This window comes from Aedes albopictus, chromosome 3 (assembly GCF_035046485.1).
Source record: "Aedes albopictus strain Foshan chromosome 3, AalbF5, whole genome shotgun sequence".
Taxonomy (NCBI): Eukaryota; Metazoa; Arthropoda; class Insecta; order Diptera; family Culicidae; genus Aedes; species Aedes albopictus.
In genome coordinates, this window is record NC_085138.1 from 442,720,888 (window position 1) to 442,732,637 (window position 11,750).

General features: G+C 41.1%; 1 protein-coding gene across 1 annotated transcript; it reads right to left on the reverse strand.

Annotated features, from left to right (window-relative positions):
* Nucleotides 1-10,059: 10,059 nt before the first annotated feature.
* LOC109425945 (uncharacterized) lies at nt 10,060-11,037 on the reverse strand. Its single transcript, XM_019701350.3, has 2 exons — nt 10,595-11,037; nt 10,060-10,536 (listed from the first exon to the last, which is right to left on the reverse strand). The coding sequence occupies exons 1-2, from the start codon at nt 10,990-10,992 to the stop codon at nt 10,122-10,124; spliced, it is 813 nt and encodes a 270-aa protein (XP_019556895.3). The 5' UTR covers nt 10,993-11,037; the 3' UTR covers nt 10,060-10,121.
* Nucleotides 11,038-11,750: the final 713 nt, after the last annotated feature.

Below are 11,750 nucleotides of genomic sequence, written 5' to 3' on the forward strand. Positions count from 1 at the left end.
TTTCGCCGCTGTCGGCCCAACCTCACTGATGTCGAACATGTTTGTTATGCTCGGTTTCATCGCCGGGGTCATATATGACCCCTCCGGCTCCAAAGGGTTAATGCCAATAGCATGTTTAAATCAGTGGTAAACCAGATGTCCTAAGAACTGCAGATCCAAGCAGGGGTCCAAGAGATATGGCGGGCTAGGTGTGTAGAGTGCGATGAGAGAAATACGAATGCAATGTAGGCTAACCCGGAAAGATGCAGGTCAGATTACCGTAAATCAGTAGATGAGTTCAACACTATTCTTTCTGTATTTGCATTTAGGGGAGTTTTCTCCTCTTCTCTCATGTGAACTTGCCTTCGACCACAATCGAATCAAATGCGGTTGACAAACTTTATCTTTGACGTAGAGCCATCTTTAACATATGGACTGGACTGAACACTGAAATGACTTTTAATATAGGTTCGTCTGCGGGTTCGCTTTTTAACCTAACTTATATTTGAATCGAACTTGACAGTTATCTCATGAGTTGTTATGTATTTCAAACTTTAGTCAAACTGGTGCCTCAATATTGCAATAACGGTTAAGCACGCTGTAATGATACTTATGTACCTCATGCAACTACATTAGTGGTCTAATAACACTTAGCGCGCTCGGCATAGTTCCATCATGCCGCTCAAAGTGTTGCCACAAATAATGCTTTGTTTGCAAAACCCGGTTATCTGGCTGGTGGGGCATGGGAGCCTAAGCTTCAACTGTTAATGCAATCAGAGACTACTCAGACTTAGACGTGGGCGATCCTATATATGAAGGGTTATCCAAAACGCTCTTGAGAATTCCCAAAGCGCATTCTAATAAATCTAATAAGCCTAAAGATGCCATTAACAGGAGGAAAATGGCAAGATAATATAACAATATATGGTTTATGTAATGTAAAACAATTCAACATAACAAAAGAGAATCATTCCAAAACCATTTGATTAAATGTATAACCAGTAGTGAAATTACAATTAAAAACAATTTATTTACGGTACATTTTATTGTTTGAAACCATTCATGTACCATACAATGTACGGTATATTTAAACCCACGTATCAGTATTTTGAACAATTCATTAACAATAAAATGTATGGTTTTGCAAAAAAATATATATGGAGAAAAATATTTTTTTATATTGTTACGATACTTAACAACCTGTATAATATATTGTAAAAATCTTATTTACAATTCACGATATGGTGTCCTACATTACATCTTATTGTTTTTGTATTTTTATTTTTACAGTGGTGTCTATTGTAAAAATATGGTTCTAAATAGTACTGTTACAATATAACGTTCGGTTTTTCTACTGTATTTTTTATTCGGGCCGCTAGCAGTCGGTTGAGGGTCCTCGTTTCGGTGTTGGTGAGTGGTAGGTTGTGAAACCACGATTTGGTGTTGATTGTGGTTTGAATCTTAAAGAATTTTCTTCCTTTACCGTACTCTTGGGTGTAGTTCACGTACCACTGTTGGACGTCTGTAGAAATGGCTTGTTTGATCGAGTTGTAGGCGTCGTGAGGTAGAATCCTATTTTGAATGGTTTCGTTAGCGTGGAGTCCCGCCTTGGCCAGACTGTCGGCGATCTCATTGCCCTCCAGTCCAACGTGTCCTGGGATCCACTGTATGCAAGTATTTTGTGAGGCTGCTTTCTCTATGATTGCTTGTATGATCTCGTCTCTTTCTGTCTCTTCCAGTTGACTACTGACAAGTTCGCAACCCGACTTTGAGTCAGTTAGAATAACCGCATTCTCAATATCGTTTTCTTCCAGGTACTGTAGTGCTATCAGGATTGCCTCCAGCTCCGCTGTCATTGTACAAACCGAGTTCTGTAGTTTCAAGCTGAGTTTAAAACTACTTGTTGCGTCGTAGATTCCTATGCCACAAAGTTCGTCGTCCTTTGATGCGTCCGTGTAGATTTTCCTATGGTTTTTATACATTCCCAGAGCCAGCTGTTTAAGTATTCTTGGGGACGTATTCCTTTTCGTCCATGCACCGTCGTCTATTTCTGCTTCGATCCTCGCTGTAGTTCTTTGCTGCACCGACTTCGTATGTGTCACTTTGTCGAAAATGTCCTTGTATTTTTCGAAGATCTCCTCTTGGTATGTCAGCTTTTCCCCGTCTCCAGCATTCAACTCCAGTAGTTGTGTCCAGACCAGGGATTGGAATTGTGCATGTTTTATTAGCTCTTTGGCAGTTGTTAGCTTCCTACGGAACTCCAAAGGAGGCTGACTGGCAATGGCGCATAGCGTGTTGATTGGCGTCGTTTTAGAGCAGCCTGTGACCCTTCTTAGGCATACGTTGTTAGTTACAGTCAGTTTGTTTAAGTTGCTCTTTGCCGCGTTTGCATATGCCGAAGCACCGTAGTCGAGATAACTCCGTACTATAGAATTGTATAGTAGGTTCAGTGTTTGCGGGTGTCCTCCGCATTTTGTGGCACTGATGACCTTCAACATGTTTATCCTGTCGGTTGCTCCCCTTTTCAATTCCCGGATGTGAGCTCCAAACGCTATGCTCCGATCCATAGTCAGCCCTAGGTATTTGTGAGTATTTACAGTTTCTATGTTCATGCTCCCGATTTTCAGGTTCAAGGTCTTTTGGTTCCTTTGAAAGAGAATTACTTTGGTTTTGTTCTCATTTATTTTTAGGTTCAATTGCTCAGAACTGGTTTTAAAGGTGTCAAGAAACCTTTGAGCCCGACATTGTAGCTGTTCCCTAGTTTCCCCTGCTACAATTGCCATAAAATCATCGGCGAATTGTACCAGGATGACTCCTTCTGTTGCTGCTTCGTGTAGTTGTGCCGTGTAGATGTTGAACAACATCGGTGACAGCACGTCCCCTTGTGGCAGTCCGTCACCGACGCTTCTTTCGACTAACCGCTTTCCTACCTGTATTTGCACAATTCTGTCTTGGAGGAAGTTCACAATCCAATTTGTGATTTCAGCTGGAGTTTCATAGCCATACAGTATTCTTTCTAGAGTCTCTGTTTTGACCGTATTATAGGCGTTTGACAGATCAATGAAGATTGCCCCTGTGACTTTTCCTTCCCTTTTTAATGAGTTTATACTGTTAATAACATAGTTCAAACATGTTGTAGTGGAGCTATGCTTCCTAAAACCGAACGATGCCGCTGGCAGAATTGGGTTTTCTTGTACGAAATTGGTTAGTTCTGCTAGGACCGCTGAGTTGATCACTTTCAATGAGCAGTTAAGCATTGATATTGGACGCAGGTTTTCCACCATATTCGGATCCTTCCCCGGCTTGGGTATCGCGATCACCTTAATCTTTTTCGTGTCGGAATCGATTCTTCCCTCTTTCCACATACGATTCAAATCTTCTATCAGCTTGTCTCTAACCTCCCTTTGGACGCTCCTTAGTACCTCGTAGCTGATTCCATCCGGACCAGCTGCCGATGCTTTCTTTTTTCTGCTTAAGATATCGTTCCACTTCGTCACATTCATAATGTCGTAATCTACTTTCACACTTATTTGTTGTTCCACTGGTTCACTAAACGGAAAGTTTTTATTCAGAAATTGAGTAGCTGCTTCTTCCTCTTCATGTACAATGTTAGGCTGACTTCGTTTCTTCCTTTTTCCCGTTAACCCATTAACTTTTTTCCATAACTCTTTACTACTCGTACTGGGATCTATTCCTTTGACAAATTCTTTAAACTTTTCTCTCATTGCCTGGTTTTTTTCCCTCGTGAACAACCCTTCTAGTCTTTTCATTTCTATCAGGTCACTTAACGTTCCACTCCGGTTAAACTTTGCTCTAGCTTCGTTTTTACACTTCCAAGCTTCTTCCACTTCTTCATTCCACCAAAACTTTGGCTCAAAGCGATTTTTTTGTTTTGCCTGTTTCAGAATTGTTTTCATCTCCTGTTGTAAACTAGCTAACCCATCTACTCGCGTTTCGTCTAACTTCTCTACTTCCTCTTTCACTTTCTTCCGGTTTAAGAAAAAACTAACCTTTGGCTGTTGGTCCCTGGAGATGACGATGTGGCCTACCAGATGTCTGCTACCTATCCCGTATTGCAAGATTTCCATGCTCGTGTCCTGATACAGACCCGGGGACACCATGACCAGATCGATCGTCGATGGTCTTTTATTCAGTTGCGCTGGTATGAAAGTTGGTTCGCCGTTGTTTAGTAAGATGATATCTTCGTCGTTGATGAAATCAAACAGCACTCCTCCTTTAGCGTCCGAGTGATGTTGATCCCATAGTCTGTGATGTGAGTTGAGGTCTCCCCCAATCAACACCGATCTAAACCCTTCCATTTTCTTTGCCAAGCTTGTTAAGAAACTTTTCAGTTCATTCGCCGATGTATTTGGTGCTACATATACTGCTATAACCACTAAATCCATGTTTTTGATGAATCTACCCACGCACTGGATGTTATCCGTCGAATCCACCTCAAAATCTCTACTTTTGACCGACTCGTGTATGATGATCATAGCTCCACCATACCCATCGAATCTTGAACAATAGTAGTTGTTGTAACAAGGAATTCTGTACTTGCTGTTCTCGTATTCTTTCTTCGTCCAGCTTTCTGATATCAATCCAACCGTATATTGTTCTTTTATTAGTACCCTTGCAAGCTCTGCTTTATTTTTCTCTATACTCTGAATATTGCACTGTATGATTTTAAATGACATCAGTTTTGTTCATTTATTTAGTTCTGTTCTGTTCTCTTATTTTTTTCGTTTTTGCTCCCTACCGACTGGCTTACCTGTTCTTGTCCTGTGTGACCGCCACAAGCGAGGCTGTATGCGCCACTTTCATCGCTGTCACTGGTGACTTCCATGTTCTGTTGTGCTCCTTCCCGTGTCTTTTGTGCCGCCATTTGCATTTGGTGAAGTTTCCACTGGAATTTTTCGAACTCATCTGTCTTGTAACGATTGAAGAGGGCCGTTCCATTCCTCGTTACTTCGTCGTCTGTCCTTCGCTTTTTGTCGTTGAACACTTCTACCTCGTTGCCTATGATTTTGTTCGACGCCTCCTCTGACGTACGTTTTGGGTTGTGTTGTTTGCGTGTTCCGTCCGTTGTCTTTCGTTTGTCCATGGGGTTCGTCCGGATGTTCACATTGCTTGGTCGATGCGCCACTTTTGCGTATGAGTTGATTAGCGTGGGGAAGTCCTCTGTGTTTTCCAGTAGGCTGAACCGATTCTGGGTGTAGATAGGGAATTGCTCCTGCGCTTCGAGTGCCGTAAGATTCGTTTTCGCCAATATGACCTTCAAGTTGTTTTGTCGGATTCGTTCAGGGCACGTTGCATCTCCTGACTTATGTCCCTCTTGCTTGCAGTGCGCGCACCTTGCCGGCAAAGCGCATTGCCCGTATCCTTGCTCGTCATGGTTCATTGCACAGGTTTCGCATCTCTGCCGCGACCGACAGTTGTTGGTGCGGTGGTTGTATCGAAGGCAATTTTGACAGAAAACCGCCTTGCTGACAAATGGCTTGACTTGGTTCGTACAGCAGAACATACGAACTTCACATGGCAGTTGATTGCTCCGAAACGTCACGCTGATCCTTGTGGTAGGAATCTTCTGATCGTTCTCGTATTTGTGCAGCCTGGAAACGCCCAGGATTGGCACTTTGCAGGTTATGCTTTCCATAATCTCCTCCGGTGTCATCTCCAGCGGGACGCTGGTAACAACACCTGACACCGTCAAAAAGTGCTTGGGAATGTACGCCTTGTAGTTCTGCATCCGGAGTGATTTGTCCGCTTGGATTTTGTTCGCCGTCTGTGGGGTCCTAACCAGAACCAGCACCTTGTTGCGTCCCAACGGTTTGAGGTTAAGTACGTTTTCTTTGTACTCCTTCGATTTGGCCAGAATTTTTCCTACTGCGAGCTTGTTGATGTGTGCGTCATCCTGCTTCTCGTTCAACTGTACGATAACTCTGTATGGTCCCGCGTCGGTTTCTTCATACTCGTATGTCATCCATTGTCTCTCGTCTAGGCCAGATTTCGGCGTTCCGCCTCCTGGGTCGGGACTCCCCGGTCCCGTCATTTCTCCCGTGTTTCTACTTCCTTTTGGTTTTGCAAAACTTTCTTCACTCTAGTCCCAAAAAATCACTTCAAACAAACTCCAATATTCCACTCGCTAAACTCTCGAAAAATCACTTTCTCAAAACCACGTGTGCTTTCGTCGGAGGTTTTCGACTGAGAGGATTTTTTGACAAATTACTATCACTGCTGCAAAATAATAATCATTTACCTAATCAAAACAGAGACGATCTGACAAAAAAACCGTTGACGAATTTGCTAGCGGAATATCAACTGACGTCTAAGGGCGCAGCCAAAAATCACGGCCGGCTTCGCCTACCACACTAATACCAACACGAGCCGTCAAATGACACTTGTTTCGGAGAGTTTCGCGGCGGAGCAACTACGGCGGCCCACAAATTTCCAGAGCACTTTGCAAAAAGGGCTTGTGAAGCTGGCTAAACAATTCAATAAGTCCAATCAAATTCTTTCTTTTAATCACATATCTTTCTTATCACAAATTGCAAAGATTTCCATAAAGCCTAACTTATGAAACGGCCTTCAAACAATTCATAATGATTCGAACTTGGCTTTTGTTGGAAATAAAAACACAGGCGAGGCTCCTTGTTCTAATCCCAGGCACTGACTGACATCGCTACCAGCGCAGTGTCTCTCCTTTATTCAATCTAGATATAACTTGTTTACAATTTATTTCCATTTACCTACCAGTTGATACCTGGCTCCTCGCAGAGCTGTGTGATGCACCTTCAACCATTTACCTACCAGTTGATACCTAGCTCCTCACTGAGCTGTGTGATGTACCTCCAAGGATGTACCTACAATCCAACAGCTTTTATATATGTTTTAGCAACTCCGCATTATGGTTATGGATTACTGCACGAATTTATGCTGGTCTGCTTACTCTCACACGAAATTTGACATTTGAGCGGTATCGGCACTACAGTAGCAGCAGAACTAACGAATTATGAATGTGTTTTGTCAATGTGTTCTTACCAATGAACATCTCTTTTACTGCAATTACTCAAGATAGCTCAAGATAAATCATAAATAGATTAAATTGGCTTTCCCTAACAACCTTTTGGTCATATGCTTTTATGGTTTGCATGGAGCGCGAGCTTCGGATAGTCTCTGGTGTGAAAGTGTCCTATGGATTCAACCTTGAGCATAGGCGGCAAGGGAGAGGTGCTTCAAAATTTCGGTAAAAGGTACCCGGATAAAAACTAACCATAGGGTGTTTGGTGAAAACCATTCATGCACCATACAGTGTACCAGCTACAATAATGTATATTGTAATGAAATGGTTCACTAAAAGCTTCGCACATTGTAGCTACTACAGTCCCGATTCGTTCGTTGGCGGCTCGTTAGATGGGCTGTCTCGATGGTTGGATGTTCGCTAGTTGGGGCAAAACCCAACTAAAAAGCACTGTCAATGTCAAAATCGATGTCAAAACGAGTTTGACGTCTGACCGTCGTCGCATCGCAGCTCCTGTATACAGACCGTTTGCGCAAGTATGTGAGTGTTTCGTGACGTATTTCTCGTCACTTGCGTGTGTCTATAGAGCATTTTGATCAGTTGTCAGTTGCCCCAACGAACGAACACGATTCGCTAATCGGGGCGCAGTCGTGACCCAACGAGCGAATCCTCACTGTATACATTTACATTCGATTTTTATGTAACAATATATTATACTATTTTTTTTACGTTTGAACCATTCACTTTTCCGAAACATTATTTTTCCGTGCATTATTAATTATTTATTCAGTTTTAGTTTTTTTCCGTGCTTTGTTTTGTTGATGTTTGTGACTTTTTTTATGCAAAAGAAAGGAAAGAAAAAAGTGAATAAGTTGAAACATCAATTTAAAAGTAAAAAGAAAATCGCGTTAAGTACTTTTCCTTTGAAATCCACTGAGAATCAAAGGAACAGTACTTACCGCGATTTTTTTTTACTTACGGATATTCCCCTAACAAGCCCAGGTTAATCATCATCATTAATTTAAAGTCAATAAAATGTTTAAATAAGTAGTAAACCAGATCTCTGAAGAACTGCAGATCCAAGAGATATGGTGGAATAGGTATGTAGAGTGCGATGAGAGGAATACGATTGACGTACTTTATCGTAGAGCCATCTTTAACATATGGACTGGACTGAATACTGAAAGAAATTCTAATATAGGTTCGTCTGTGGGTTCGCTTTTCAACCTAACTTATACTTGAATGGAACTTGACAGTTTTCTCATGAGTTGTTATGTATTTCCCCGTGTATTTCAAACTTTGGTCAAACTGGAGCCTCAATATTGCAAAAACGGTTAAGCACGCTGTAATGATACTTATGTACCTCGTCACCCACTTCATGCAACTACATTAGTGGTCTAATAATACTTAGCGCGCTCGGCATAGTTCCATCATGCCGCTCAAAGTGTTGCCACAAATAATGCTTAGTTTGCGAAACCCAGTTATCTGGCTGGTGGGGCATGGGAGCCTAAGCTTCAACTGTTAATGCAATCAGAGACTACTCAGACCTCGACTCAGACTTAGACGTGGGCGATCCAATATGAAGGGTTATCCAAAATGCTCTGGAGAATTCCCAAAGCGCATTCTCATAATGCTAATAAGCCTAAGATGCCATTAACAGGAGGAAAATGACAAGATAATATAACATTATATGGTTTATGTAATGTAAACCAATACAACATAACAAAAGAGAAGAATTCCAAAACCATTTAATTAAATGTATAACCAGTAGTGAAACTACAATTGAAAACAATATATTTACGGTACATTTTATTGTTTGAAACCATATGTGTACCATACAATGTACGGTTTATTAAAACCCACGTATCAGTATTTATAACAATTCATTTACAATATAATGTATGGTTTTGCAAAAAAATATATATGGAGAAAAATATTTTTTTATATTGTTACGATACTTAACCACCCGTATAGTATATTGTAAAAATCTTATTTACAATATACTGTATTGGGTTCTACATTACATTTTATTGTTTTTTTATTTTTATTTTTACAGTGGTGTCTATTGTAAAAATATGGTTTTAAATAGTACTGTTACAATACAACGTTCGGTTTTTCTACTGTATTTTTTATTCGGGTAGAGGGGCTGTACTGCACGATATGATGACCGACCATAAATACAATTTTTGATGTGGCGCTGTTCACACAGACTTTGGTCAGACCCCTCCCCCCCTAATACCCCGGACATACATGTGATACGAGTGTGATTCCTGTACAACGGTACGCAGTGTCAAGAAAATTTTAACAAGACTGACTTGACTGACTTGATGGCACTCATTTCAAGCGCAATTGTACAGTGATTCTTGTATCACATGTGTGTCATAAGTAGGTGTTCATCTAATCCTATTTGAACGGGATTTAGACTGTGAAAATAAGCTAATCATGTGCGATTGGGGAATCGAGTTCAATTCTGTGCCTTCAGGGGAAAAAGATGACCAACTGGCTCCGTAGCTTGGAGGAAAGAAGCGTTCGTCTAGCGATTTGGGAGTCGTGGGTTCGATTCCCTCCGGAGCACGTGGATTTCTTTTCACAATTCAAATATCAATTTGTTCATCCAACACGTGTTTCTGTTGTGTGCATGAATGTCAAAGCAATCCATTATATTCGAGTTTCCTTTATTTTGCCGCGATCGTGTGGTCATCCGTGAGGAATGCGTCAAATACCGATAGTGGTAATTTGTTTTTTTTTGTCAAATCTGGTACGTTTGGTAGGTTTTGTATTTTGTATAAATGATATCAGTCACAACCGACGTTTTGCATACAGAACAATACCACACAGCCTTCAGTGAATAGAAGGCAAACTTGTTAGTGAAGCTTTAGTCATCATTATTATCGAAATAACCTTTTGCTTCCATAGAGTTGATGTTTTCGTAAGAGAAATTGGTAATTTTAAACCATGGTTTCGTTATACACCTTAACTGCCCATCAAAACACATCGTTTGAGCATGTTCCAAAAGAAATGGCAAGGATGTTCTTTCAAAGTTTTCCAAACAGCTTGGATTATGCTTCGCATTGCAACCATGCTCAGACGTGGTCCTGACTAGACATATATTCCATACTTCCTAATAAGATGCTCTTACCGTTATTTGTGGATTCCATTCCTCGAGCAAAGAAACCATCATTTTCCACATGATATTCTTTTCGGGATTGTCCACCACTACGACTTTCAAACTTGGTAACCGGTAGAGGCAGTGCAGGCCCCGGTCTGTAACAGCCGTTCTTCGAAGATTCAGCACCTCTAATGCGGGAAATGAACTGCCGGATACTCTGTCCAAACACCAATCGTCGAATTTTGCTACATTTTCAAACGACAGATGTTTGAGGTAGCGTAACCGTCGGATATTCTCCAACCCTTCGTAGAATAGATTCATGTTGTCGCATTTGATCTCTTCCAGTACCAAATTTGGCACGAAATTGGTTGGTAGATTGTAGTCTTCTTCCTTGTCCATCTGGATCCATTCCTTTTGACCGCGAAACCTGATTGAAGGAGTTGTTGAAATAAGCTTTTATTAAATTTCAAATTAAAATTTCTTACCTCACGGAACCACCTCTGTGCACTACAAAATGCGCCGATGCCAAATCCTCGCCCAGAGTACTATGCCGTTCCGGGATGAATTTCTGCATGTACGCTTCGGTTCCATCTTTTCGGGCTTGCCACCATTTTTTGATGCCGGAAGGGGTCAGGTCGACTGGCTGTTGCATCCTTTCAATCAGCTCCGCGTTCCGATTAGTGGAGGCGAACAGTTTGAAACTGCTTTGGAAGGTGTCCGGGTGTTCGCTCATTGGTGTGCGCCACAGCAGTTTCTTTTTGTCCTGTTCGATTTCACTCTTGATACGAGCCAATCGTGGGTTTTCCGACTTATCTTCGTTGAGCCGGCGAGCACTGGTAAATATCGAACGCGTAAAAATACGGTTTTTATGAAGATGCAACATTTTTACTATTGAATAACAATCCCGCAAGCTAAAAATTTTGTGAAATCGTGCACGGAACCGCCAAACTACCCAAAATTGAGTTCTTTTGACGCAACCCCATAGTTCGGCCCAATAAGCCAAATTTGAGTAAATCAATTAAACTCACACTAGGTAAATTGCCTTCACCTCCAGCAAAAACATTTACTTAAGAGTAGGTAAATTCAACCCAAGACCCCCCCTCATTCAACCCAAATTTGAGTAAACCTGCATTTACCCAAAATTGGCTTATTGGGCTCAAGGACCCCCGTTAGGTAGATGCATCTCTGTTTGTTTTTGACAACATCGGTGAGGGAAAGAGGGAAAACAACCTAATTTTGGGTAACTAGTTTATTCGATATACTCAGCTTTGAGTAAAATCGACCCAAAAATTAGGTAGTTTGATTTCTCCGTGTGAGGATGTTTACCGAAACTGACAGACAGAGGAACGAAAAACGCCACAAGGGGTCGAGACAAAAACATTTCGGAACTCAATAGGGCTGTGACTTCTCTCATCTTGTTACACTGTAACTTGAAATCAGCGATTATATAAAATAACTAAACTAAATAAAATTTTAATCGTTGGAAAATAATTTATTCATTGGTTTTAATACGGTAAGACTTTCTCAGGAAAAATTATTTCAGATAAAATAACCTCAAGCAAAATTAAATTCCAAGCTTGATGACCTTTCTCCTCCTTAATAATTTACATTTAGCTTTCGCGTACAAAGTGTGTCTTGTAG